The sequence below is a fragment of the Pezoporus occidentalis genome, unplaced genomic scaffold, assembly GCF_034315485.1.
Source record: "Pezoporus occidentalis ecotype Australia unplaced genomic scaffold, CSIRO_AGI_Poc_V1 ctg183, whole genome shotgun sequence".
Lineage (NCBI taxonomy): Eukaryota > Metazoa > Chordata > Aves > Psittaciformes > Psittacidae > Pezoporus > Pezoporus occidentalis.
This window is the reverse complement of record NW_026913673.1, coordinates 2,199,096-2,226,552: the sequence shown is the minus strand read 5'-3', so window position 1 is coordinate 2,226,552 and position 27,457 is coordinate 2,199,096. Positions and strand designations below refer to the sequence as shown.

The following is a 27,457-nucleotide window of genomic DNA, read 5'->3' as shown; positions in this document are numbered from 1 at the left end:
TGGTTTGAGTGGTGAATTTCTCTGGTTGATCTCTAGCACTCTGCTGAACTCTGGAAAGTGCTTTTCAGGCCACACTTTCACTGGCCCCAACCCACATTATCTTAATTACAAACCACTTAGCTGATGGTGAGTCAACACAGATGTGACACGGTGCTGGTTACAGTGGATCAGTCAGTGTTTAGTGTGGGCTGTGTGGAGATTTGTGGATTGATAGGAAATGGGAAGGTTCCTTTGGGTCAGTAAGTGGCACAGGGATGCATGGAGTGAGCTCATCCCTCCTGTGTGCAGAGTCCAGCCTCACCAGCCCTCATTTTTAGGTGTCAGTTGTTCACAGTGCTGTTGGGTATCAGACCAGTGTTAGCTGGGTGTGATTCTGCTGGCAGATCTGGTGGGACACATACCCACGTGCACCAGGTAATTTATATTGCTGATTCCCTGATTGTGGAGCACTACAACTGACAGTGTAGTCTGTGGCATTCCTGGGCTTGTCCTGGAGGCTGCTGGTGGTGATCATGCATCACTTCCCAAGGTTTTAAGTGTTTGAAGGCATATGTATGTGTAAGAGCAGGGGATGGAGCAAGCAACCAGAGCATCAGAGCTTCATCCACACCACTCTTACTGGAATGCCCATTCTTTACTTGTCTGCCAGGAGGGTGTATTCCTGCAGTAACTGGTGTGAGCTTATGCTGCCATGAAGTTCTGTTTAAATTGCTTTTGCTGTAGTTCTCCCCTCCCTGCACCAGCATCCATTTGACCCTTTGAATCAACTGAAACCAAGTTTGGAATACAGTGATGACGTGAAAAGGCCTCTTCTGTTTGTTTAGTTCCTTGTCTCATGACAGAGCTGAGCAGATCTCAGTCCCAGGACAGAGGAGGGGGAGGACCATGATAAGCACAGCTGGGTTTATCCTGCATCACAGTCCACTTACAGCCTGGGACTGTACTCTGACACTTTGGAGGACACTTTCTGTGCTCTTTTCACCTTGGAGGAGTGTTTGGAATGGAATGCTGGGGGAATGACGGCTTGTGTAGCTGTTCTTATGCTACTGGGTTGTAATCCTTGAAGTCAGTGGTAGTGAGGAGTTTGCTAGAAGGTTCTGCAGTCACACTGGGGGCACTTTTGTGCCCTGGTGTGTGGGTGATTGGCACTAAACCCTCCCAGCCTGTGGCTGTGGAGCTAGGCCAGATGTTTGGAACATAAATGGTAGCTAGTTGTCTTCTAAATGTTGGCTTTATTGAGATTTCTAAATAGAACAGAATACACTGTCTCCACTCCACTTCTTGCAGTGGGGATTCCCAAGCTGTAATACCTATTATAGCTCCTGAGCAGTGCAGTAACCATCTGCCCATGGAGTGCCTGCAGTGCTGTTGCCCATTACGTGGTATCAGGTCAGCAATGGAGAGCACTGAGAGACAGCTGGGGTGAGCCCACTGAGACACTGAGCCAAGGGAAGCTGGTGTCTGTTCTGCTTCTTGCCAGAGCAGCATGCAGAGCGCCTGGGTTCCAAGCAGGGAGCCCACATTGGCAAGTCACTTGGGTGCTGATGTCTGGAGTGTTTTGCTCCCTCTGAAGCACATGCACCTCTGCTGCTTCCCAGTGCTTGTGGAAGGAGGCTGGGAGAGCCTGTGCAATGGGAGCCTGGAGGGAGGACACCCTGCCCAGCTGGTGGTCATAGAATGGTTTGTGTTGGAAGGGACCTTAAAGCTCCTCCAGCTCCAACCCCTGCCACGGGCAGGGACACCTTCCACTAGAGCAGCTTGCTCCAAGCCCCTGTGTCCAACCTGGCTTTGAACACTGCCAGGGATGGGGCAGCCACAGCTTCCCTGGGCACCCTGTGCCAGCGCCTCAGCACCCTCACAGGGAAGAGCTTCTGCCTAAGAGCTCATCTCAGTCTCCCCTTGGGCAGGTTGAAGCCATTCCCCTTTGTCTTGTCCCTACAGGCCCTTGCCCAAAGCCCCCTCCAGCTTTCTTGTCAATGCCCTTTAGGCACTGGAAGATGCTCTAAGGTCTCAGAGCCTTCTTAGGCTGAATGCTCACTTTTGCACTGTTCTACATGGCTCTAAAGTTTCAAAGAACTTTCTGGCCCTGTGGGGCTTTAGCAATGTATCTCTGTGGGTAGCAGGACAAGGTTACTGCTTTGTGGCATCTGAGCATGATGTGATCGACACAGGGAGAAAGGGTGAGGGAGAAGGAAATCATTTTGCAGCCAAAACCTTTTCGTGCGAGAGGCTGGATCTGGACGCGTGCCTTTCTGGGTGTACACGCAGGTTATGCAGTCTGTAGCTGCTGTTGCTGTCACCACCAGTAGTGGCACCCAAGTAAACAAAATTGAGGAATGCCATCCTGCAATAGGAACTCGAAGAGGCTATTTCTAGATGGAATTGAAGCTCCATGTGATTTAGTGCACTGTAGCTTCATTGTGAGGGCAGAAGGCAACCAAAAGTGGTTTGGACTGGAATTCTTTATAGAGTATTGTTGCTAACGCTGTAGTGGGCAGCTGGGTTGAGATATTTTGGAGCTTTACTCCTTTTTGATACCATACTAGCACTCTTGTTAAAGAGGCTTCATAACAAGTTGGCAGTGGTTGGTGCAAGCCCATATTTTTAGATGTTCTGTTGATATTTCTCCCCCCCCCCCAGGAATAGAGATATTCTGGCAAAAGACAGAGAGATAACTTTAGAATGTGCATACTAAATATCCCCCAGCAGGTAAGCTGGAGCAGCAGAGGCAGCAATGAGTTAGCACCTGGGTTAGTGAGTTTTGGAATGATGAGGTCCAGCTTTGCAGGAAGGGCAACACCTGCATGTAGCTACTCCTGTGGTCACAACCCATCAGCTGTTCCAGCAGACAAGTGTGTGCTGCCCATCACGGATACAGGAATCCCAAGAATGTGAAGGACTCTGGAATCCCAGCTCTGTGTGCCTGCCCTTCCCCTCCTCCTCCAGGGGCTAGTGGGAGCAGGAAAGGAGGTCAGGTTTGAACTCCAAAGAGGAGGAATTTGTGAGTATATAGCAGATAACGCCCATCACTCACTATACTTTGCCACTCCCCCCACCATTGTGGAAAGTATGATTAAAGTCAGCCGCTCCGCCCTGCCTGTCTGAGCCTCATACATGCCTCCCAAATGCCAGATTCTCTTCATTCCAGGCTGCTGACTTCAAGAAGGACTTGCTCTGACAAGCTGGAAATGAGGACTGGCAGCTTCGTCTGCAACTCAGAGGCTTTATCTCTCTTAGACACTCTTCCTAACGTTTCCCACAGACATTGTTCTGCTGGTAAGAGCTGTTGTATGCCCAGGATGCCATCAGACTGAATAAAGCTTTATGTTGTGAAACTACTTAAAACAGGCAAGGAAAGCTTCCTAGAGCAGCTGGCATCAGGCCTGCGGCAGAGCTTGCTCTCCTTGTGCTTCAGCCTCATTATATGGGGAGTGGTAAACAGAGTCAGCTCAGCCTTTTGATTGTCTTGTCCCCTTACCTAGAGCTGGTCTTTCCTTCATTCGGGTTCTGTCATCCAGTCTTCATCTCTCACTCTGTTGCCATCACCTGATGATGTGATGTTGCCATCATATCCACAGTGTGTTCTTTCAGTTCATCACCTTGGCCTCTCTGAACTCCTACCTTCACCAGGCCAAGGACATGTCCTTTGACTTCTAGGATTGACCTGGCTCCACCATGAACTTGTGTTTTTCCCTGTTCTCACTTCCTGATCTTGCCTCCTAGCGTTACTGCTTCACTGCTGCTTCTGCTTGGTGAGGGATGCAGCTGTATCCACCTGTAAGGGGCTCTTTATTGCATGTGCTTTTAAGCTGTCTGCTTATGCTGCGTATTTCACTTGGAGTATTTCTACTCCCTGGCCCATCTTAATCAGTTGATGAACTCAGCCTTCAATAAATGCTTTCACAGAGTGCAGCCCATTTAAGAGGTGTAATAATGGTTCCAGAGAGCGTCTGTGCTCTTCTTTGGATGTTGTTTTTGTTTCAAAGTGATTATTAGAGCAAGTATCTTTTTACATTCATATAATATTTAACATAGGAAGTCGAGATAACCTTAACCTTGATGCAGTAAGGCATGAACCCTAATAGAAGAATGTCTCTTAAATCGGAGTGGTCATTATGGTTGTGACATGATTCCTGCTTAGCAGGGTATCTTGGATGTCATCATCCTGCTTCAGAAGCAGCTTGCCAGTGTTAGTTTCGGTTGTGGAGGGTATGTACATGTATGTAAGACCTACCAGTATCAAATGCCTGCCCAGTACTTCACAACTGGTTGTTAATAGACAAAACTGAGGGGGTTCTGTCTGATTTTTGAGGTGGGCTGTTTCCACAGGGGCTGTGGCCTTGGCTTAGGGCCACGTAACCATGTTGAACAGAAAAGGGATCCATCCCACTAGTCCCAGCTCCAAATCCTCTCTCCTTACCATGGAAGTTTGCTCTCTGAAGATTGTGAGGAAAAGCTGGGTGAAGCAAAAGCTCTCATTTCCCCTTATCTAGCTTAATGTGAGCAAAGAGCACTTTGCTCACAACGAGAGGGTTGGAATCAGTGTTGTAGTGAGGATTTTGAACAAGAAGCCAGCATAAAGAAGCACCCATAGCATTTAACCTCTGTGTTTTATTCATCCTGGAGCAAGTGTAATTGAAAGTGACACCTCTATAATTGATGAAGTATCTTTTTACCATTTGTTTAATTACCAGTTTCAGTGTCTAGAAAGCAAGCAGATCAATAATTTACAGTGATGAACTGCCCTGTGTCCTTCTGTTCTTCCAGTTCAGACATACAAACAACAGCTCCTGAAACAAACCCTCATATTTTGATGCTTCTCTTTAGGTGATTTAAAGGATCTCAGTGTCTGAGAGCTGTTAGAACAGGAATTGTAAGCAAAGGAACCAAAGCTGCCTGTGTTTTGTATGTATTCCTTACGTTATAGGCTTTGATTTTAGTACAGCCTTTCTTGAGACTCTTGAACCCTTCTGGCAGGTTAGAGGTCAGACTCCCTCATGGCCCTGCATCCCTCACTTTCCCCAAGGGCACCTAGGGAATCTATACCTGTTGAATCAGAGCAAGGAAAGTGTTTCTTTCCCAGTGGGATGAGGCTTCTGACAGTTCCTCATGTCATCCCAGCTGCCATGGACAGGAGGGTTTCCTCAGACAGCATCAGAACAAAAGATACCCGACTTCCAGGAGATCTCTCCCTAGTATGGAAAGTTTATAGGAGCAAAATGATGTCTGTATCAGCTGTAGGGATTCCTTCAGGATCACAGCCCAGAAGTAGTTTGTGTTTATGTAGTAGATGTAAAGGGCCTGCCTGGGACTGCCTGCTTTGTCTGCCTCAGCGGGATGTGTGCAGATTTTCAACCACACAATGCAGGACCATAAGTAAATCAGAGAGAGAAAGAAAGGATTTGGACCCAGCCACAGCTGGGGCATGAATGTTCCCATTCACTGCATAGGCCCATGTTTATCCAGATGTGGAACGGGCGTTCCTGAGAGCCGCAAAGGAATGGGCTCCTTGGTTATTCTTTGGCTTGTGTTTTGTCTTTGGGTTTGATTAAATTGATGTCCTGATGATGCAGGAAGTGCTGAAAGCACTGGGAACACCATAGTGCAGCCCACCTGAGTGGGCAGGGAACCAAACCCATGTCTTGCAGACGAGAGATCCCTTACTTTTCAGCGGGTGCCTCTGAGCTCCAAGGCAAGGATTTTAATCTTGATTTAATGCAGTTTTGATTCAATAGGAGTATCACTTTTTAATCAATATTCTGGATTGTCTGAGGAGTGCAGGCTGATGCTGGTGGATGTTGGATGGCCTTCTGTAATGACGTCCCTGTTTTCCAGGCATCCTGGAATACTTTTGCCAACATGATGGGCAGCTCATCATTCCCTGCTTACTGTTAACTAAAGGTACATCTGTTTTGGGATAAAACTGTTTGCAATTCACAGACTTTGCTCACTGGGGGATCTTTGGGGTGCTGTCAGGCTGGTCAGAAGGGGATTACCTCAGACAATACCCTTCATCTGGTGGCTTTTACCCTCCTTTTCAGAAGCAACAGGGTAAAGGGAAGCAGCTCAGACATAAGCCAGCTGCAACATCATCTGTCCACGTGCTCCCTGTTGGCTGCCAGGCCTCAAGCCTGACACGCTGCCAGAAGCCAGTCTGCACTGCGTGTCTACTCGTCTTTGGTCTGCTTTTGGAAACTGCTTAGGCCATTGCTTTTAGCATAATCTGGAATTTCTACACATGGTTGGATAGTCTTACTGTGGGCTCACAATCCAGTTTTACTGCAGACTGTTGTTGAAACTTCAACTTTTCATAAAGGACTTACGCCATGCTAATAAATGTAAAATGCTCTTTGTTCCCTTACAAAGAGGGGTTTGAAAGAAGTTCAGTCCCATATGCCTTCCTAATAGTTTCATTAGGATTTATTTATAACTTCACTGTCCCAAAATAACTGCCTGCCTCAGGCCAACAAACTCAGTTTGGGACAGAGGGGAAAAGAAACCCGGGTGGAAGTACATATTGTGCCTGTAAACTCCACGCTTGTAAATCATCAAATCAAAACCTCCTCCGCTTGTTTGAATGGCTGAAGCATTGAATGTGCCCTTTCTCTGGGCTGGCAGAGTGGCTCCACTCTAGTTTGTAGTTGGCTTTCAGCATTGCAAAGTTTGCATTAAAGAAGAGGCACACCCAGGAGGAAAGTAAGAACTTGTTTCTCCCAGGTATCACCCGTTCCTGGCAGCAGAACTGAGTGTCGCAAGAGTACTTGCAGACTGGGCTGGTTCCTTCCTTTCCTTAAGGAACCTATAGATATTGCATGCAACAACCCCCTGACAGATGCCACTGAACCATATGAAGTATTTCCCTGAATTTGGGGTTCAGATTGTACTGATTTATGCTACTATAAGCTTTCCATACTTGGCATTTTGTTATTACACGAACAGGATTGGGATGGAGGAGTAGTTGGTGGGGCATCACTCGGGTGCAACCTATTTTATAGACGTCCCCCTCCAATTTCAGGCAATATATTCCATCTGTGGAATATATTCTCCCTGTGCTTTCCAGGAAAGTTTTAGCCATTTATGCTTTACTTTTCTGCCATTGGAAGCTTGAATACACTAATATAATGTAGGTACTACCTGTGCTCCAGTCTCCACAGAGCAGAAAAGTTCCTGCTTTTGACAGCAAACCAGGAGTTCAACAATAGCTTTATTCAGACCTTATGAAAAGGAAAAGCTCTGCGTGAACTGAAAGAAACAATTCCATTTGGCTATTTTGGAGGGAGGTATTTCCTTTCTAAACTGTTTTCCACAGTACCAAGTGGTCTCGGTTTGGGTGGGGTTTGTTTTAATGCAAAACTACATGGATGAAAGTTGTGGGTTCCAAGAAAAAAGGACAGCTTGGGACAAGTCAGTCGAGTTTAGTTGTTTCCTATAAAGCAGTCTGATAGAGTAGATAAAGCTCTTGTTTGGATTTCTGTGTGATAGGTGTTGACATGTCAGGCTGCCTTCCCCGGGTTTCAGATTTAACCTGCTACAGAAAAAAGCAGCTTAAACTTAACTGGGTTGGTGTCAGGAGTTCTGAACAGGCAGTTCCTGTATTTAGAGAAGAATTCTACAATCATCATTGGTGGCATGGGGGAAACCTGGGATCCTGTCAATATAACGTTCATAGGCATGGTTCATCTCTGCTTCCAGACTCCTAGACTCATACCCACGATTCTTCTCCCTTTTCAGAGCCTTATAATGGGTATGGAGCAGTTATTACATGCAAAAAGAGGTATGAGGGTATTAAAAGGCATTCTTTGTGTACTTAGTTTTCCCTAAGTCATAACCACTCACAGTTACTGGTTCCGAAGAAAACCTGCCTGTTGCTGCGCTCGTTTCTCCCTCTCTGTGCAGGCAGGAATGTCAGCACTGAATTGGTCAGAAATGAAAAGGTCAGTTTTAAAAGCTTCAGGAATGGAGATGTCCCCAGAGATAAGCCAAATACGAAACATCCTCTTGGGACAGATTTGCTGTATAGCCAGGAAAGCTTAACACACCCTTGAGTGCACACCCTTTTCTGGCCCGTAGTGTGAGGATAAGGGCAAGGTATGAGCAACTGGTGAGGAACGTACCTGAAAGCCTTGGTTACACTGGAGCAATCCTCTGGAACAATACGGGGAATTGTAAATCTCAGCTGTGTTCTCAGAAGCTCCTGATGCTGTGATGTAGAAGAGCGTTGCTGCTGTTAAAACTCTCTCTTGCATCTCATGTAGGAGTCTTTCACGAGGGTAACTTGGCTTGCTGCATTTTAAGGCTCTCAGCCTAACGTTGTTGCCTGATCGTTTCAGCTCAAGGAGATCTTAACTAGTTAAGGCATTAGAAACCTTGACTGGGATTTGGTCCCCTAGAAGCTGTGCAGCTCTGGATTTGTAGACATAGGATGGAGCAGGGCTGCAGATAGCAAATGATTTGTGCATTTTGCCACAACCCATCTTTTGCTCTCAGAAATAGAAGTCTGGGTGATAAACCTGTCTAGGAATGTATATTGTGCTCATTTCCGTGGCAGCTATGGGGCTGTGTCAGACTGTGTTTGCTCAGCAAGCTTCTCTGTGCTGGGAGCTGGCCTTATCCAAAGGCAGAGAAGAGATGGAAAGATACCCCTCACTGGGGATCACAGGGCAATGTTCCAGTGATATCACTTGATCCAAATGAGGGCTTTGTGAGCGTTGTTTCATTTGTATAAGAAGAAGGGAAATCTCTCTTAAACTGGACTTGCAGGTTTTGTGTCTGATGGAGTGACAGGGAAAAGTGTGTGTTGGAGCTACGATTCCGGCTCCATCCAGAAGTCAGGCTGAGACATTCACACAGCTTGTTGTAGCTGTGTGGAACTGCTTGATGTTGGAACTGCTGGCTTGTGAGACATTGATGCACACAATTGTGTGGGAACAGTTTGGAAATCAAGTTAAATGGCTTCTTCCACATGTGCCCAGCATCCTCACAGTTTAAAACCAGCAAGAGAGCACTGGCCTGGTCACAAACTCTCGTGCTCTGTGGATTGACTGCCCAGGAAGGGCAGGAAGGGGAGCTGTCAGCCTTCCTTCTGCGTTAGCACTGGCCACGTCATGCTTTAGGATGTGGCTGTGTCTTTTCCTGCCCTTTCATATCAGGGATGTGCTCAGCCTTGTTCTGCAGGCGCTGTTTTGTAGATCTGAAAGTCTTCTTTCTATCTTTTGCCTCCCATGATAGAAAAAGGACACGGCAGCTTTAATCTGTACATTCAGTTTTCTATTCTGGGCTGGGGAGAGGCCCCTCTCCGCTCAGGAGAGAAGAGTTAGGGGTTAAATGCTGCCCACCTTTGGTGGGGGAACCTTAGCTTACTGCATTCTGCCTTCCTGGATAGTACTGATGTGTGAAGAGTCCAGCTTGTGTCCCTCCTCAGTACACTTCTATGTTCTTCTCTTCCAGACTGCAAACGGTTTAGTGCTGATCTGGCCTTATATAGTCATTTCCTATTATTAGAAACATTTCCTTGGGATCTTGCTCAGGGAGTAGCAGAGGGAAATCCTGTTTCCTTCATCTAACGTGCAGGCAAATCACCACTGTTCACTCTTTCCTTATCTAGTGGTGATAGAACAAGAAGTTTTTGTTATGATATGCTTTCCAGTCTTAATTCCTTTCTAACACTAAACCTCTTTTCAGAAATGCAGGAAAAGGATTTTGAAGGATTAGGAACTGTCAGCCACCCATGTGAGCTGTAAAGCATTGTCCCCAGCCTGTAAGTTCTGCCTGTTCTTTCTCAGCTCTGACTCTCAGGTTTACTTGTCCTAACGCTTTGGACAACCAATTCTCTTACTCATTGTGACTGCTATGATAGGATGTTTCACCTGAATCTGGGAGGGCATCGATACAAAGCTAATGGCTGTGTTAAAAGAGAGAAATGACTTTATATTAATGAGGAGTTTCTTTCTGCATGCAAAGAAATGTGTGTTTAAGGGAGAGGATGGTCACGGAAAGCACAGAGATATGCACAGGCTTTGAACACTTCATTTTTCCTGTGAAAACATTTTTTCCCCTTAAAAGGAAGATGTAGGTCCTGCTACTGGGAGGGACTGTTTAGAAAGTCAGCTGGGAGGAATGCACATTAGCAGAACTGAGTCAGGCTGTTTGTATTAACAGCTCCCTCCAGAAGGGCTCTTCTTGTTCTTGCCACAGACGCTGCAGGGGAGCTGCTTGAGACGATGGTATCAAAGTGAAGGCAAAGCAATCCAGCTGAATTAACTGTTGGTTCAAACTCTGTGCTGTTGCAGCGAGCTCAGCAATGACTGTTGGACTCAGGACGGGCAGAGTGTGTTTGTATATCAACTGTCTCACAGCTGCCCTGTAAAACAGCCACCAGAGCTGTAACAGGGATGGAGCGAGAGCAGCCGCATGCACGAGACGCACCGGCAGCGTATTAAGGGCATCTGGTCGTGATAAAGCAGGACTTTGCTCTGATCATCAAAGCCACTCATCCATTTCTCTTTCACTGCTTCAGCAGAGAGCAACAACAAGGAAAATGTATCTCAGTTTGTTAGATTAACCCAGTTCTGGTTTTCACCCACGTCACAAACCCAGAATTATTGTGTGTGTGCGGGAGCCATGACTAAACAGGAACGCAGCGTGTGTGCTTTTAAACCTACTGTGCCTCAAATGCATCTTATCATCAGGGGTAGCAAAACAGTGATTGGTGCTTACAGAGACAGAGTAGGAGTCCCAGGAGAGGTGTATCTCCATCTTCATGCTTCCTAATATTCCCTGTTTTGGTGATATTCCTGTTTATCAGTGGAAGACTGAGCTTGGGAAGGAAAGAAGTGTAGTGTTCTCACTGCTGAAGGTTTCTCGAAACAAACAAAACCAGTATTGACAGTTCGAGGTGTTACAAAGCATAAATTAGACTCCAAAAGAATCATTTAAATAGACTTTTTTGTCTTCTGGGTTTTTGAACCCTTTTGGCCACACCTTAACATACTGCTCAGCCTTTGTCTGTAAACGTGCAAACACATCCACACAGAATCAGAGCATTCCCAGAGCTCGCGATGTCATGAAGTTTGCAGGAAAATTAAGGAACTTTGCCATCTTGAGACACCTTCTGAGTGAGTATAATGGGCTTTTGATTTAACCTTCATAGGTCTGCAGTTCCAGAACTGACCAGTTGTGTCTCTAGGGACCAATGTCCTATGTCCTAGGCTTCTGTTCCCAATTACTTCTTTGGGGGACGTCTGGCTGCTTTCTGCGTGGGGAAAGAGGAGATGTGTTACCACAAACAAAAAGAGGGTAGAAACCAGACAATTCTTACCAGGGCTGATGATATGGGGAGGAGGTTCTGCCTCCTTATAGAGCCTGTTGCAATATTTACTGATGATTCTTTGGCAGGGCATTGGTTTATGCAGTTATTGTGCAGTCAAATGTCCATCTCTGCTAGAACGGAGGTTTTTCCCCAGGGTGTGGTCCAGGCATCCTTTGGAACCTCCAGTTCCTGCTATAGGGTGTCTTAGGAATGTGAGGCATTTGAATCAGCTTTAGATCAGCGCAGCCTGGACAGCAGGACACATGTGGTAGGTTAAAGAAATTCCTATTTTCTAAGATGTTCCTCTGACCTGCAAGAGGAAGGGCCCTTGAATTCCTGGCCTGTCGAGGGTGGTTTCTTTCCCATGGTATCTTTGCCAAGTGCTTTCTAATTATGGAATGTGTGTTATTCTGGAGTTGTTTTGCAAGGCAGAAATAGTGAATGTTATAGAAATCCTGATAAAAAAGATACACATTGACAGATGAACTTGACACCTTTTGCTTTTGGAATAATGTAGATGTGATCCACACTGGTTTTTGGAGTAGCATAAACCCAGAACAGCATCTCTTACCTCCAGATTTATATTGTGCAGTGGAATCTGCACTGGTCTGCTGATGGTTTCACTGGTTTTAGGCTGGTTTAGTGGGGCTAAACTGTTCTCTTCCAGCAGAGCCACTGCTTGTGAGTGCAGCTCAGCAGGTCACGCACTGCTCTCTGTGAGCCTGCCGGAGCAGGGCTGACAGGAAAGGTTTCCAGTCCCCTTGCTTTGAATGTGGAATTGTATGCAGGGAATCAGCTGCTTATCAGCATGGAGCAGAGCAATCCCAGTGCTCTAATCCAGGGTTTATATGAGTCCCTTCTGACTGGTGAGGCCTGGAAAACTTGATTCATACCTCTGCCTGTAGTTGCCTGTAGTGGTGATGCAGACCCAGCCAGCCATCCTCAGCAGAAATCGGAGACAAGGGCTGGGCTCTGTTGCTGGAAAGAAAGAGCCTGGTTTTATCACTTTAATAATCCAGGATCAAGGTCTTTTAAATCAAAATGATGCTGGTTATCTCTGTTTTCCAATCATATTTTTTCCCCCTCCTACTTTAGGCTAACCCGTGTGCCAACAGGAGCTGGGCAGTAGTTTGGCTGCAGAAGAAAGCTTTTTGAGTAAAGGAATTCCCAGTGAATAAAGGGTTCTCCTGCAAGGAAATGGCATTTCCAGTGCTGAGGTGTGTCCTGACAAGTGTTAGGAGGTGTGAACTAGGGGAAAGGTAAAGGTGTTAATGTGAAGATAACTCACTACTAATACTTAACATGAATTTTATTGGCTGTTGTTTGGCTACAACTGGACTGATTTGAGGAATGACGGTGGAGAACTGACATTCTCCTGCTGAAGAATTATTGCTGCCAGGCCACAGCTCTAATTAGACTTGGAACACTCCTGGATCAGGACTTGCTGTTGAGACTCAGTGATGGCTCATATGGCTCAGGGGAACAGAGATTATATTACCTTGGATCTTAGTTGTTCTCCTGCACTGAGCAGGGCTTTGGAGTATTGTCCATTTCTTTCAATGCTCTGACATAGATCAATGCTAAACCCCTCTCTGAAACATGTCCTGAGGCTGCCTCTGTTAATAATTCACCCAACTTCTCAGCTGGCTGATAAAAGGAGTAGAAGTCATGCCAAAGAGAGTTGTGTAAAAACTGGGAGGTAAGGTTTCAATCACTTCTCAAAATGGAATCTGATGAAGGCAGAAGCGCTAGTGGCATCATAGCACCCTTCAGAAGAGCTTCCTTGCAATAGTTGGCACGTCCTTCCTGTGAGGAATGGCATCCACCATGGGCTCAGTGCCTTGGGGCAGAGCTAATGAGAGGGGAGCACTGCACTGAACCACTGACAAACAATCCCCTGTGTTTCTTTGGTTTTAAATAGCCTCCTGGCTGAGTAGTGGCCTTGTTTTGTTTTACTTTACTTGTTTGAGCTTTACTTTTAAAGCTTTTTAGTGTCTTGGTTTAAATCTCTAATGCTTGACTTTACCCTTTCTGCAATAGAATCTGGGCAGTGTGCATTTTGATATGAAGAAAAAAAAAACCCCAAAGCAACCTTTAAGCAGAGCTGGCTCCAGATAGTGCCAGTCATGAAATATCAGCAGCTGAGAGTGGGAATGGTTTCATGACTCTGTGCATTCAATGGCTGGAGAATCTGCCTGCTGGTACTGCAGGATTTGGGGGATGACTGTCATGAGGGACCACTCAAATAAATAGATTCCAACAACTGAGGTACTCATAGTGCTGGGCTTACTCAGTAGTGCTGCATGCTGCCTGGGGTCCTGCAGTCATAGCTGATCTGAGACTAACACACCTGAGGGTCAAAGAGCCTTTTTGGAGAAGGGAAATTGGTTTATGTCTACTTTATTCTACAATCATGAGAAAAGCCTTCCCCACTTAGAAAAGAGAGAAACAGGTAACAGAGTAATACCCTCCCAAAAAGTCTTATGGTGACAAAAGGGCATTACTGAGTTTGCCACCTCTGCTCCCCTGCTTATGGTAATGATAGCTGACACTTGGTGTGATACCTGATTGCAGAAGCATGGAAGAAATGTTCAGCAGATGCAAGAGAGTCTGCAGTGCTGTCTTTTCAGAAGCCCCCATGCACAGCAGGCAAGATTCTATTCCCATTAACTTTGATAAGGATGCTATGGAAAATCAGGAGGTGTTTGGATCAGGCTCATGTTTGCTCAGTGCAGATGTGGCCACATGCATTTAGAGCAAGTGACCTCTGGAAAATTCATATTCTTATCTGTAGGCTTAGACTAAGTTTGAGACCTTCCTAACTTGAGGTGTAAGTCCAGTTTTGCTGTACCTGTAATTCATTTTAGGATGGACACAGCTTAGATCATAGAGGAGCAAAATAATACATGGACTCATTTTAGGTTGGAAGTGGCCTGTGGGGATCTCTGGTCCAACCCCACTTTCAAACAGGGCCAGTTTTAGGTCAGGTTGCTCAGGCATTGTCTGATTGAGTCTCAAATATCTCCAAGGATGAAGTTTCACAACTTGTGGGGCCCCTGTTCCAGTCTTTGACAGCGCTCACTGTGGAAAAAAAAAGTTTCCCAATATCTCATTGCAATTTCCCTTCTTCCAGCTTTCACCCATTGCCTCTCCTGCTTTCACTTTCCGCCCAATGCTAGCAAAGGCTGCATGCATGCCCTGGCACAGGGTGCCCAGAGAAGCTGTGGCTGCCCCATCCCTGGCAGTGTTCAAGGCCAGGTTGGACACAGGGGCTTGGAGCAAGCTGCTCTAGTGGAAGGGGTCCCTGCCCATGGCAGGGGTTGGAGCTGGATGAGCTTTAAGGTCCCTTCAACCCAAAGCATGCTGTGGTTTGTGTGTGATCAAAGCCAGACAGAAACACTGTTTGCAAGGATTGGAGACTAAGGGCAACAGTGGCTTCAGTATGTCCTAGGAAGGGTCTTACTTGGTGTAGTGCAGGTTGTTTTGTCATAGGGACATCATGGACCTCCACATAGAGTGGGTGCTCTGAGGGTGCATATCTCAATGTTTCTGGATTACAATACTCCTGAGCCACTAGGCTAAAAGTCCTTGCAGGAGCAGACAAGTCAAACTACATCCTATCCTCAGACTGTTTGTGGTCTTTTGATTCACCAAGAGCATAATTACAAGTGTAACTGTAAGCCCAGGAGATTGATTCTGCTGCTGTCAGGGTGAGTTGGGAGCAGGTCTGGGGAACGCTCTTGCTGCTGCTTCAGTGCAAACTGGCTGTAATGGAGCACGTCTCTTCCTGTCCCGCCGCTGTGGGTTCGTGTGTTGGGCTCTGCACCAGCTTTTCCAGCGCCTGGGATTACTTTCCTTGCTGTTTTTCCCTGTGGTTAGGCACTCTGCAGGGAAGGCAGAGGACAGCTGGCTGCTCTTGGCCTGCCTCTCCTGAGCTCTGCACACCCGGCTCTCCTCTTTGCAAGGGGAGGAGAGTTCCTCTCCTTCTCCTTGGAAAACGCCCTCTCCGAGATGCTCCAGTAGGAGCTGGTGGGAGGGAAGGAGTTGTGACTGCACCGAAAATGTCATGAAAAAAAAAAAAGGGAAAGGAAAGGCAACTGACAGGAGGGAGAACTTGTCCTCAGATTCCTGCTTTCTGCAGCAGGGTGAACTCAGGCTCTGCTGGAGCTGCCAGGAGGCAGAGATGAAGTTCAGAGGCGCGGTAAGGTTTGCTCCCGCTCTCTTGGTGGGTTTGCAGCTTTGGGATGTGTGTCTGGCCCTGAGGAGAAGGGAGACACGTTGCCAAGGTTCCTGCAGGGGAGTGAAAAGCTTTGCGAGAGATCCCTTCATTGGAAAGTGATTTGGAAGGGGTTGGAATGGGATAAACCCCCAAGGAGACGCATGTTTCGAGGAGGAAGCCAAGGTGGGAGCTGAGGAAGTGGGAAGAGAGGGAGAAAAGCTGTGCTCTGCATTAGGGGAGAAGAAAGGGTGGAGCCTTTGCTTGGGTGGGAAGGGGCTTGAGGATGGGAAGGTACCCTACTGGTGCTGGGCTCTGCTGTGCCCTTCCCAGGGCCATGATGGGCTCCGTTCTGTCTGACTACCACCCTCGGGAATAGCAGGAAATACCTGCTTAAGGACTCATTGCCACTCGGTTCCTCCAGGGTGTATTTACTTTATCAAACTTTGTCCATGTTTTAGCAGCAACCAGAAAGCCTGGCTCTGTGTACTGCATTGCACCAGGAGCTTAGGAAAGTACGTGGCAAAAGCTTGAGAAGACCAGGATTAGGACCTGGAGAAAGAGATGAGTAAGAGAGGAGGGGAAAAAAGTCCATATACAATAATGCCATAGAGAAGACAGATCATGAGCTTCTTTCTTCTGTGTTGTAGCACAGGAAGAGAGACATTCAGTTGTGTTAGGAGTTGCTAAACTGATGCAAAGATTATGGTTGTACAATGCATAATTGGGCCATGGAATTCACTGACGTTGGAAGATGCTGAGGTCAAGAATGAGGGAATGTTGTAACAGAAGTGTACGTGGGCTTTTGGCTGCATGAGAATGTTCAGGGCTCTAATTGGCAGTAACTTCCCAAATTTAGGAAGAGGAGGACTGAAAACATCATGCCTGTGGATTTAAGGAGTTCTCTGTTGAAGAAGCAGTAGCAAGGGTTGGAGTATCCCATACCTGCTCAGTGTAGAGATCCTCATGTGCATCCCAATAGTCTAGTGTTGACCACTCTGAGAAAAAGGGGTCTTGGTGATGAAGGAAAGAGCAGAGCTTCTGGAGAACCTGCTTAGATGTGATAGCACATGCAAAGGTGGAGGTGACAGTGCTTGAGAGGTTTGTGCTTGGGTTTCTGTTGCCTTAGAGGATGGTGGAGCCAGCAAACTCACCTACAGCAGGAGACAGAAAGGTTGGTGATGGAGAGAGTGTGCTAAGTGGTGTTGTCCAGGGCGGTGCTTGATATTCTCCAAGAGAACACATGGGTGTGGAAGTGCCCTTCACATGCCCCAGGAATGCTCTGGAGTGCTTGCTGTGCTGGGAAAGTTTTACTGTCTCTGAAAAGACTTCATGGTCTGAAATGGTTGAGTGGGGCGTGGGGAATCCAGCAGGGAAGGTGCCCCATAGAAGGCCAGAGTGCTGCAGGAGCAACCTGCAGTATTGGTTGGAAGTGAGATGGATGGATGCATGGATTTAGAGGGAAATACAATATTATCCCAGAGCAGTGAACCAGGATGCAGAGTGGGCACCCCATTGCTGCGAGTGGGGAGGCAGGGGGAGCACGTGCATCCCATAGTTCTTACCTGTAGGCTGGTGTCTGGGTTTCTGCTCCTCTCACCAGCTCAGTCAATGGCAAAACTTCTTGGAAGGGCAATGATGTGAGATTTTGCTTCTTATGCCCTCTCTTTGTTTTCTGCAGCTACTGAGGGATGCCCAGGCCTGTACCCTGGGGGCACAGGTAGTACTGCAATGAGAAGTGATCAGCAGCATCTCTCAAGCAGCACCAGCTTGTGTCAGCTGTTCAGGAGCAAAAATGTCAGCTCCCTAAATATAGAAATCCAGTGTATTTACTTTTCCAGCCTTGGTTGAGTTCCTGGTTTGTCTGGTTCATTTTTCTTACTGCTATTTTATATTTAACTTGTTGATTGAAATATCAGCAGCCCCTCTAAGGGGTAGATGCTTTGCCTCTCTTTTGAATCAGTTCTTACAATGCCCTTTTCTTTTTCACTACTGATTCCTTCTCTTTTTCCCTAACTTCCTCTCTATCCCCCCAAAAAGTAAAGTCTAGAAGATGTAATTCCATTATAAACAGGAAACAAATTATGTTGCCTGCTTGCCATTGAATCTCCATGGCCTGCTTTGGTTTCTGGTCCATTGTAATTTGCATTTGAGCTCCTTGGATGGATTCTTACTATTCTAAATACTTCCTATTTGCAAATGTCAAGCATCATTGATTACTATATTAACAGTCATATTAATTGCTACAACATCTGCACCCTGCATTATTGCTTTTCAAAAGATGAAACGTTTGCTTTCCCAGTTCTATCCCCTGTGTGTTTGATAGATACTTAAAGTAATGCACACAGGGTGATCCATTGCTCCCGTTTCCCACTGTGCTTTGCGTGATGATGCATGAGATGAAATGGTTCTGTAGCCTGGAAAGTGAGGGAGGCAGAACTTCAGTTTCTAGGCAGTTTCTTAGTGGTGATGTAAGAAATCTTTGTGAGAGCAGACTGAGATTGCTTCCCCTGTATTTCTGGTTATTTCATGGTTTAATGTATTGCAGTTTGTCCCTACTTAAAACACGTAAGACCTCAAAATAAACAGTTTACAAGAATTAGTCAAGGAAATAGCATTTCTTTCTCTTTAATATAATTTCTTGAATAGTGTATTCTGTAGTTAGATCCTTCCAACATGTGGTTTAGGATCAGGAGGGAAGTATCCAAGAAGCAGGCTCTGAGCATGGGCTCCCATATTCCATTGCTGGCCATGTATTGCTCTAAAAGAAGCAGGAATAGAAAAGTGGTTCTGCTATAAATGGTGACTTGTTTGTAAGTTCAAGTTGTTCCTTTAACTCCACTGGTCTGTGTCATCAGAGTTGTTACCTGCTTTTGAGCCTGTTTGATCTGACACTTCTGATTTTACCCGAGTTGTCTGCTCAGAACAGCTTCATAGAGTCATCATAGAACCATGGAATGGTTTGGGTTGGAAGGGACCTTAAAGCTCATCCAGTTCCACCCCCCTGCCACGGGCAGGGACACCTTCCACTTGCTCCAAGCCCCTGTGTCCAACCTGGCCTTGAACACTGCCAGGGATGGGGCAGCCACAGCTTCTCTGGGCACCCTGTGCCAGCGCCTCAGCACCCTCACAGGGAAGAGCTTCTGCCTAAGAGCTCATCTCAGTCTCCCCTCTGGCAGGTTAAAGCCATTCCCCTTGGCCTGTCCCTGCAGGCCCTTGGCCAAAGCCCCTCTCCCAGAGGCTTACACCTTGTGGGAAATAACTTCCAAAAAAGCTTACAGAATTAAAGCCAGAATGAAACATTTGCTTTTGTTACTTCATTTTCTTAACTAAACAAGCTAAATACATGGGATTTGTGTTGTATAAATTATTGGCTGAGCTCAGGTGGCTTCAGAAGTTGCAAATAAATCCATGGGGCTGTTCGGAGAGGTGTTTTACGGGAGACCCAAGCTGCCTCTCAGGGATCCCTTATTCCAACCCTGCTGTTGACTAACATAGTCCAAAAAGTGCAGCTCATTTTCAGTGTGGCAAGGAGGAGGAGGATCCCAAGTGCTGCACTTGAGCCTGTCAGGGATTCGCTGGCAGGCAGCAAGTGCTTGACTAAGATCCCTTGATTGTGGTCCACCTCAGTTGTTTTCATTCTTGCTTTCTCTATGTAAAAGGAAATGAGGAGCTCTCCCATTCTGCACCTCAGGAATTGAGGCCCTGGATAAAAGAGCTGAGTTTTGTCTGCCCTGCTGTCTAGCCCAGGCTGCGTCCAAACCCTTTCTCAGGCTATAGAGTGGAGTAGAAACCAGAGGCATTGTTTTCCTTCCTGCAACTTTGGCATGACAGTGAGGAATGTCAGACTATCCACGAGACAAATGTGTTTTCACTGCCACCTCCCCACGAGAAGTTCGTTCTTGGTTCAGACTCCTCATTGTCTTCCCGAATCTAATCTGAATTTCCCTTCCCACTCCTGCTTGGTTCTTGCCTCTTCTTCCGTTCCCGGCTTTGTAACTATTTCTGGAGCCTACAGATCAATCATCTTCCACTCCATACCAAGATAAAGATGCTGCCTCTTTCCATACAGCACCCACTTCCTGAGGGGGTTTTAGTGCAAGTCTCCTGCTCTGCTGGATGGATACTGCTTAATTCCTTGTCAGAGGAAAATAGTCAAACATACATCTTCAGACATTGAAGCAGAAATCATGTTTGTCATAAGACTTTTCTTTCTACATCAGATGACTACAGTGCTTCCCTGCTCCATGTAAGACCATTCATTTGGAGTGCTTCAGGTGTTTCCACAAGCATCACTCATGGATGCTCCAGGAAGGACTGGGAGTTGCCTGAGCTACTGAATGCTTCCTCATCTCTTGCTGGCTGGAAGGTTGCATGAGGCTTGGAGCGACCTGTTCTAGTGGAAGGTGTCCCTGCCCATGGCAGGGGGTTGGAACTGGGTGAGCTTTAAGGTTCCTTCCAATCCAAACCATCCCATGATTGGATCTTTAAGTCTTAAGCAAGGGAAAGTCTTTCTCATACTCTTTTAGCATAGTTTGAAAAGAGAACTACTGGTTTACACCTTCACAGTGCATGTCAGAGATTTACCAGTTCACCTTAGGAGACTCTGGTATAATCTTGAGTGCTTTTTGTATTCTCATTTGTGACAGGGTATTTTCTGGTCTTGTTGACTCTTGGATGAATACAAAGAAAAGCTGGAACCTGAGCCAAGCTAAACCTGGCTCTACAGGCTGCATTCAGCACCAGTTTACACCAGCAAAAAGTCTTTCCCAAAGCTTAATCACACGGAAGAGAAAGGCATGTGGAAGTGGTGCCGCTTTGGTAACTGCACTGGCTTGGGCCCCACCATTCAGGAGCGATGGCTTTTCCTTCCCTGGCCATGAGCCACTGTTGTGCTAACGGCTCTGGAGAAGTGATTAAAAGCAAAAAAGTGGGTTAAAATAGTGTGGGAATGAGTCCCTGGGAGCTGTGCCCTGGGGTAGGTATGAGAAATGCTGTGGCAGGTTGTACTCTCTCGAGTAGGAGTGACCATCAGGATGTGATTTTAGTAAAGGGCTGTGATTTTAAGCAAGTTTGAGAGGGAAAGGCACCAAGATCAGCTGGAGATTGCTCAGATTTTTGCAGTGCCCTGTTTGCAGCCTGTTTTGGGGTGGCGTTAGCATGGTGTATCCTAGGAAGGTTGGGATCCTTAGCCTGCTCCTCCTTTTGGTTCCTATGGGCATGGTCAAATTGCTCATGGTAGAGTTAATGGGTTGTTACTGTCAATGGGCACCTGCATTCCCTTCCCTCCTTGCCCTGGGTCTGACACTCCATGTTCCCATGGTTATGGTGATTCAGCTCACTACCTTGATAGAAAATTACCACCTCCTTTTTTTTCCCCCTGTGCTTTGTTTAGCTGATTTAGCAAGTTGCATTGATTCAAGACAGGTAATTGCTTGCATGAACACATGCCAGGGAAGCAAAGGCTGTGTGTGGTTTGGTGATGCTGAGCTGTTAGACTACACCTAACTTGCCTCTTTGGTGGTAGTTTCACCAGCACTTAAACCCAGCAGGAACTGGCCCTGCTGCTGCAACATTCCCTCCTCAGTCTCCACTGTGGTTCCCAATCTTGTGCCACCATCATCTGTCAGCCGCTGCGAGTGAGGATGTGTAGAACCAGTGTGGGAAAGTGGCCTGGATTAAAATAATACTAATAAAAGAACCCAAACCCAAGCTAGTTTTAATCCATGTCAGGTTTCCAGCATAGCTTATTGCACAAGCACTGGAGCTGGTGGAAGCCAAAGGGTGCAGCTGCACAGAGGGCTGTGGGATGGGCCTTTTGCCTGTCTTCTCCCTGTCACAGCAGCTCATTTAGCACTGAACTCTCTTAGCAGCTTCAAGAAGAACTGATTTTCACAAGGAAGGATCTAATCAAACCCTCACAGCCTGTATTCTCATTACCCAGAATACACACTCCCTATCACAGGGCTTGCCCAAGCTGATTTCTCACGTAGCACAGAGCAGGAGCACGTTGGAAATGAGCTGTTCATCACCCGGAGGCGGTTTGGCACAGAGAAATCCATCCACTGCAGAGGCACTGAGGGAGCCCGTGCTGTCCGTGGGCAAACTGCTTTAATGGTTAATTAGCTCCACTCACTTATTTAAGCCCCCCGACTGGGTTTTCTAGCATTAATTTACAGCCACCAGATTTGAAGGCTGCCTGCTAGCACCCGATACTTCACATTTCTGTTATTGTAATGTATTCAGGGCCTTACGGTCACACTCATCATATGCAGGGACATACGGTCATCATTGTGATTAGTTTTTGCTAAACAGTGTCTTCCTTACTGTTCTGTTCCCATTTTGCAAGAAAAAGGGTTATTCTCACCTCCTTTTACCCTGCATCTGTTGAAGTCACTGGCAATTACATAGTTAACACTGATGTTTTAAGTTGGTGGCAGACTTGGACATAAGCAGTAAGGCAAATGAGCAAATGCTGGCATGGAGAAGCACATATTGCTCAGCTGTGGTTTATGACTGCTCTTCATATTTGCATTGGATTTAGGTTTGGGAGGGTACAACACTGTGGTTAAAATGATCTTCTGGAGAACCTGACTACGTAACCGGGTCACAGTTAGCTGCTGCTGAAAGGTTGCTTGCTTTTGGGGTGTTTTGGCCTGCAGATTTCAGGTATGAGGTCGTTCTCACAAAGAGAGGTTGGAGCTGAATGAGGAGAAACTGAAAGCTCCTCAGCCTTTCACTGCCTGTCCCAGCGGAAGCACTTTGTGTGTTGTGAGTAGGATGGATTGCTCCTTCCTCAGGCTGGATGTGTGCCGCTGGGATCAGTGTGTCCTGCGCTGAGGGAGTGGCTGATGAAGGAGCTGCTGAAGTTGTTAAGTGACATTTTCTGTGGAAGTCTGCAGGATTATATAAACTTGGATTAAGTGTGTGAGGGTGGAAGCTTCTCCTCGGTATTCATGACCCTGCCCACTTAAACTGGTGATTTTCTTCTGGTTTTTCCTTTGTTGCCATTATCTTTGCCCAAAATCTGCTTCAGGACTGCACTGCTCTAGGCAGAGCTTATTTGTATGGGATTGTTCTCTATTTCTTTTGCCAGTGTTGTCCTTTATGTCACCACCTTCCTTTCGCCAGGGCTTCCCCCTTTCCTCTTCGCCTTGGCAAAGAGGGTTGAAGGAGACAACAAAGCGCTTTGCTGAAGGTGTGGAGGAATTGGCTTGGAAAGTTTGGGTGGTTTTAGGAAGATTACTTAGTGACAGTATGTGCAGAATTCCTCCCAAACGGCATCTTTCAAAGCTTCGAAATCCAGGAGACTCCTCGGAAAAAATAAGAAGGGAAATGAAAATGTTTCTTTGTGATGCTTGAGCCATTAGAGTGGGTCTCTGTTTGCGAGTTCCAGGAGGAACTGATTTGTCTTCCTGAAAGCTGCTAGTTTCACACAATCACTTATGTCCAGGGCTTTGGGAAGAAAGACAATTACAACTTAAAGGAGCAGGTAAAACTGCATTTGTGAGTGGTTGGTAAGTCTAAACAGCTGCAGATTGAGGGAATTTGCACTGGTTCAGGCCCAAATTTATACTTGCCTGGGTCTTACCTTTATTACTACTTAACAAAACTGAGGGTAAATTTTCTTCTGACCAAGGTTGTTTTCATTTCTTGTTTCCTGCACGCCATCAGCCCCCGTGCTCTGACCACTATTATATCTTGAGAAGGAGCAGAAAGGAGCTACCTGACAACGTGAGTCAGCAAAAACATCTCCATCACTGTGCAGGGTGTGGGGGCTGGATGACAGTGCTGCAGTAGGGGTCTGGCATTCCTGGTTTGCAACACCACTGCCTGGGTATTGCTGTTAGCCTGTGAGGAGCAGGCACCAGTGGTGTTTGTGCCAGCAATGGCAACATCCCAGAGTGTAATAATAGATTCTCTGAAACGCATTAGTGCTGTAGGGAAATGATTTAGGAGAAGGGTGATTGCTGCGAGGAGTTTGCAAAGTAAGAGGGATTTAAGGATGTGATAAGGAAATGCAGATCCTTCAGCACAGATGTGAGGCAAATGGTTTACTGTGTTGGATCTCCTGTCTCTGATTTCTGGAGCGTCCCTTCTGTGCCCTGTACATCATCTGTCTGCTGTGTAGAAGTTTTCCCTGCAAGCAGCGACTGAGTCACTTGGTGCACATTTCCTCTCCCTGTTTTAGTACCTAAGGCTGAGTGGAGTAAGAAGTCAGCAGACCTGTGTCGTGCAGAGATGGTTGTATCTGAACCATGTCGTGTCAAAAACCCTCAAAAAGAGGGTCAGGGGGGAGAAGCTGCTTGATGCATGGGATAGATGTTAGTGTCACAGCCTAGATTCAGTGGCATGGGATGCAGAAGTGCCCACTTCTCGTTAGTTCTGAGTTTTCCCATTGGGTGTTTTGCTAAAGCTGTTAAGTTGGTCAGCAGCGTGAAGCTGTTTGCTCATGAGATGAATCACCATTAGTCATGAAAGATTCCTCACCTCAAAACGACTTCCCGTTATGAAGTGAGAGAGAAAAGCGGAGAGAACACATCTCAGTCCCACTCCTGCTAAGGGAAATCCAAGCTTTATTCTCCTTATGAAATGATTGCTTGAAAGTTAGACTGAATTAGAAATTCAGCAAGAACTTTTCCACCAAAGCAATTAGGGGAAACCAGTTGATGAAGTGTTAGTATATGGTGACCAACATTTTCACCATGTAGTAGCTCAGCATGGAGTAGTAGTGGGGTTGTTCTGACTTCCTCTCCTGTTCATAGGTTGTCCATGGGTAATTGTGGTTAATGGCTCTTGTGGACTCGGTGACCTGCAGGTAGTAAAACCATGGGATATCCCAACCTTGCTCTGCTTTGCTTGCAGGGAGCGGGGGCCAACGGCATTCGGCTGACCATGGAGAGTGCTCTGACCGCCCGTGACCGGGTGGGCGTCCAGGACTTTGTCCTGCTCGAGAACTTCACCAGTGAAGCAGCATTCATTGAGAACCTGCGGAAGCGCTTCAAGGAGAACTTGATCTATGTGAGTAGCAGAGTGACAGACACCGGTGTTCCTCGGTCACCAGCACTGGGGTGGCTGCTGCAGGCGATGTGCCGTAGCTTTGCTCTGCAGTTGGATTTGGAGGTGGTGGTATCGGCTTTAACAGACTATGGCTGCTTGTTTCAGAAGTAGTGTGGGCTCCTGCCACATTAACAGATGTAGGGACTCGCTGCAGTGCTCTAGCTGAGGTCTGCTGGCATTTACAGCACTGAAAATCCAACTCACACCACATTCTTCCATTTCGTAAATTCACTTTGTGGTGGGCTTTCAGCAACCCTAGGCTTGAACTCGATCCTGAACAATATATCAGAAATAATGCACTATTCCTGCTTGTTAGAAGCAATAAAACCATTTGCAGGTGCTGTTTATCCAGCAAGGATAACATGGCAAGTGTAACTCCTGCAGTGTCATTCTCACTGTGCTAAGAGGTCGCTTCTTCAGCACCTTTGGCCTCTTTGGAGGCCCTCAGCAGCATCCCCAGCACACTGGGGCAGGCAGCCCTTGTCAACAACACCCAGCTCTCAGAGCAGTCTGGACTCTTGGAGCATCTGCAGCCAGACCTTCTGTAACCTCTCTTTTCACGTTCTCTTTTCCAGACGTACATTGGCTCAGTTCTGGTGTCTGTTAATCCATACAAGGAACTGGAAATCTACAGCAAACAGAACATGGAGCGATACCGTGGCGTCAGCTTCTATGAAGTTTCCCCTCACCTGTGAGTGGCCTGTGGGTAAACAGTTGCTCTTGTGCTGCTCCCACGCAGGCGTGTGCAGGAATGACATGTGAAAACAAGCACAGAGGACTGTTCCTTGTCCCACATGCAGCACTAAAGAGCTAAAGGGATAGAAAGGCTCCTCCAGAGGGTGTGGTGTACGGCTCTTTCTATTCCTGTTCCTCTCTCCAAAGAGGATGAGTTGCCTTTGCAAGAGCAGTATTTGGAAAGGGAGTTGGTTCCTTCCTGGCTGGAAGAACAGAGCTGCTTACCCAGTCCTGGCAGGACAGGAGTTCATTGTTCCAGGGTTACTTGGGGTTTGTGTTTCCCTCTACACTGCTCCTTCAGCACAGGGCAAAGGAGTGTGTCTCTGAGTGTGGTGCTTTCTTTCCTACCTTGGCTCTTACTGCCTGACCACTATTTATCTGGTATTTCCCTGGTTGCTACGCTACCATCTGTTCCAACTAGCCTGTTGGAACATGGAATGTATTTATTTACATGGTCTGGCCTGCTGAGCATTCCCAATTTCCCATTTAGAAAAAAAAAAACAACTTTGAGGTTTAGAGTTATTTTTGAAAGCATTTGACTTTTCTGTTGTCTGACTGAAAGAGGATGACGAGAGCTGAGGACATTCGGCTCCAAATTGGGGGGTTTTTTCAGGACCAAATTCTGAGTACCTCTTGGAGGGTTTTTTTTGTGTGGTGTGTGGGGTTTTTTTTTTCTTTAAAGACGTCTTGGAAGAGTAAATGATGTTATTTTTGAGCAAACTGTTTGAGTTGTTTCTTATTATTGGCACATAGCCCAAGAGAGTAAGCAAAAGAGAATGCGCTGCAAGCCCAGAGAGGGGGAGAAACACCATCACTTGGGAAAGTCTGAGCACTTGAAGTTGTGTTTGTTAGGATAAAAATGGGATTTTTATGGTGTTTCGGGATTTTTATGGTGTTTCAGGCTTTTTGTGTGGACCTGTACGGGGGATGATTTAACCTGGCTCGTTCATCCAGCTCCAACCCCCTGCCATGGGCAGGGACACCTTCCACTAGAGCAGCTTGCTCCAAGCCCCTGTGTCCAACCTGGCCTTGAACACTGCCAGGGATGGGGCAGCCACAGCTTCTCTGGGCACCCTGTGCCAGTGTCTTTAATGTTTTTTAATGGATTGATGAAAACTGCCAGAGATGGGAACTGGGAATAGGCCATAAGCATCTTTAAGTAAAAGGGTTCTGTATGCAGGACTGCTCCCTTCCAGTGCTGTGAAACCCCCAGTGCAGTGTAGAGGCAGTTCTTTAATTAGATTTACATGTATTCAACTGTTTTCAACACACCCTGGAGACAGAACTTGGATAGGAAGAGAAGGACTTGCTGAATTCGGTGGGGTGAGTGTGCAGTTGTGTTGCTAGGTAGCTCGTTGGTGTTGCCTTAGCACCAAGTATTAATAGACTTGAGAAGGCCATGGCAGTTATTTTGGAGTGATTATTTCTAATTAATTTCACAGCATGAGAGTTAAAGAAAAGGGTTGTGAAGTGCATGAAGCAGGATATCTGCTTGATCACCAGCTGAAAATATTGGTGTGGTAGTCTTATGAGTGCATGCTGAAGGGCTGATGCTCCTCTTTTAACTTCTTCCATCGCACCTATCTGGTCTTTTCCCTCTGTAAGCAGCTGCCACCATTGCCAGATTCATCTTCCTGCTTTCTGGTGTTGGAAGAGTGTGTGTGGTGCTTGATAGAAGATCCTGTCTGCATGGGGAGGAAAAGAGAAGTGAAAGAAAAAGGAGCAAAGGAAGAAGCTGGGTCCAGGGCCAGCAGCAATAAACCTGCCTGGGTACAGGCAGGAGGAAGTATCCAGTATTTTGGGTAGTATTTGGCCAGAGTTGGTGATAGTTTGTGTAGCCTCCAGGATGCTGCTTAGTCTGTGTTGGCTCATCCAATTCTTCCTGCCATCCCAGAGGAGCTGAGAGAGGTTGGGCTGTTCTGGAGCCACCCAGATAGGAAAGTGCAGGTGTGACCTTCCGAGTGTGTCATCACTTCAAATATAAGATGGATTAAAGATTGATGGGAAACAAGATGTTTCCTGAATGTAAAACTTTTTTGTCCTGCAGGACCAATGCTGAGAGATCCTGTATACTTAGAAAAGGAACTCTGCCTGCACCATTATCTGCACCATTAATCTGGAGAGGGGCTTGGGACAAG

The 27,457-nt window shown here is 46.6% G+C and overlaps 1 protein-coding gene across 6 annotated transcripts in view; it reads left to right on the top strand.

Moving 5' to 3' along the window:
• MYO1C (myosin IC) overlaps positions 1 to 27,457 on the top strand; it is a 52,525-nt gene that overhangs the window by 9,647 nt on the left and 15,421 nt on the right. For 4 of the 6 annotated variants that reach the window (XM_062615764.1, XM_062615766.1, XM_062615767.1 and 1 more), the window contains exons 2-3: positions 24,390 to 24,545; positions 25,160 to 25,275. In XM_062615764.1, the coding sequence (XP_062471748.1) occupies positions 24,390 to 24,545; positions 25,160 to 25,275 (272 nt within the window). Of the gene's footprint in view, positions 1 to 15,374; positions 15,510 to 23,237; positions 23,259 to 24,389; positions 24,546 to 25,159; positions 25,276 to 27,457 lie in introns of those variants that run through there. The other 2 variants (XM_062615763.1, XM_062615769.1) reach the window with 2 other exon arrangements.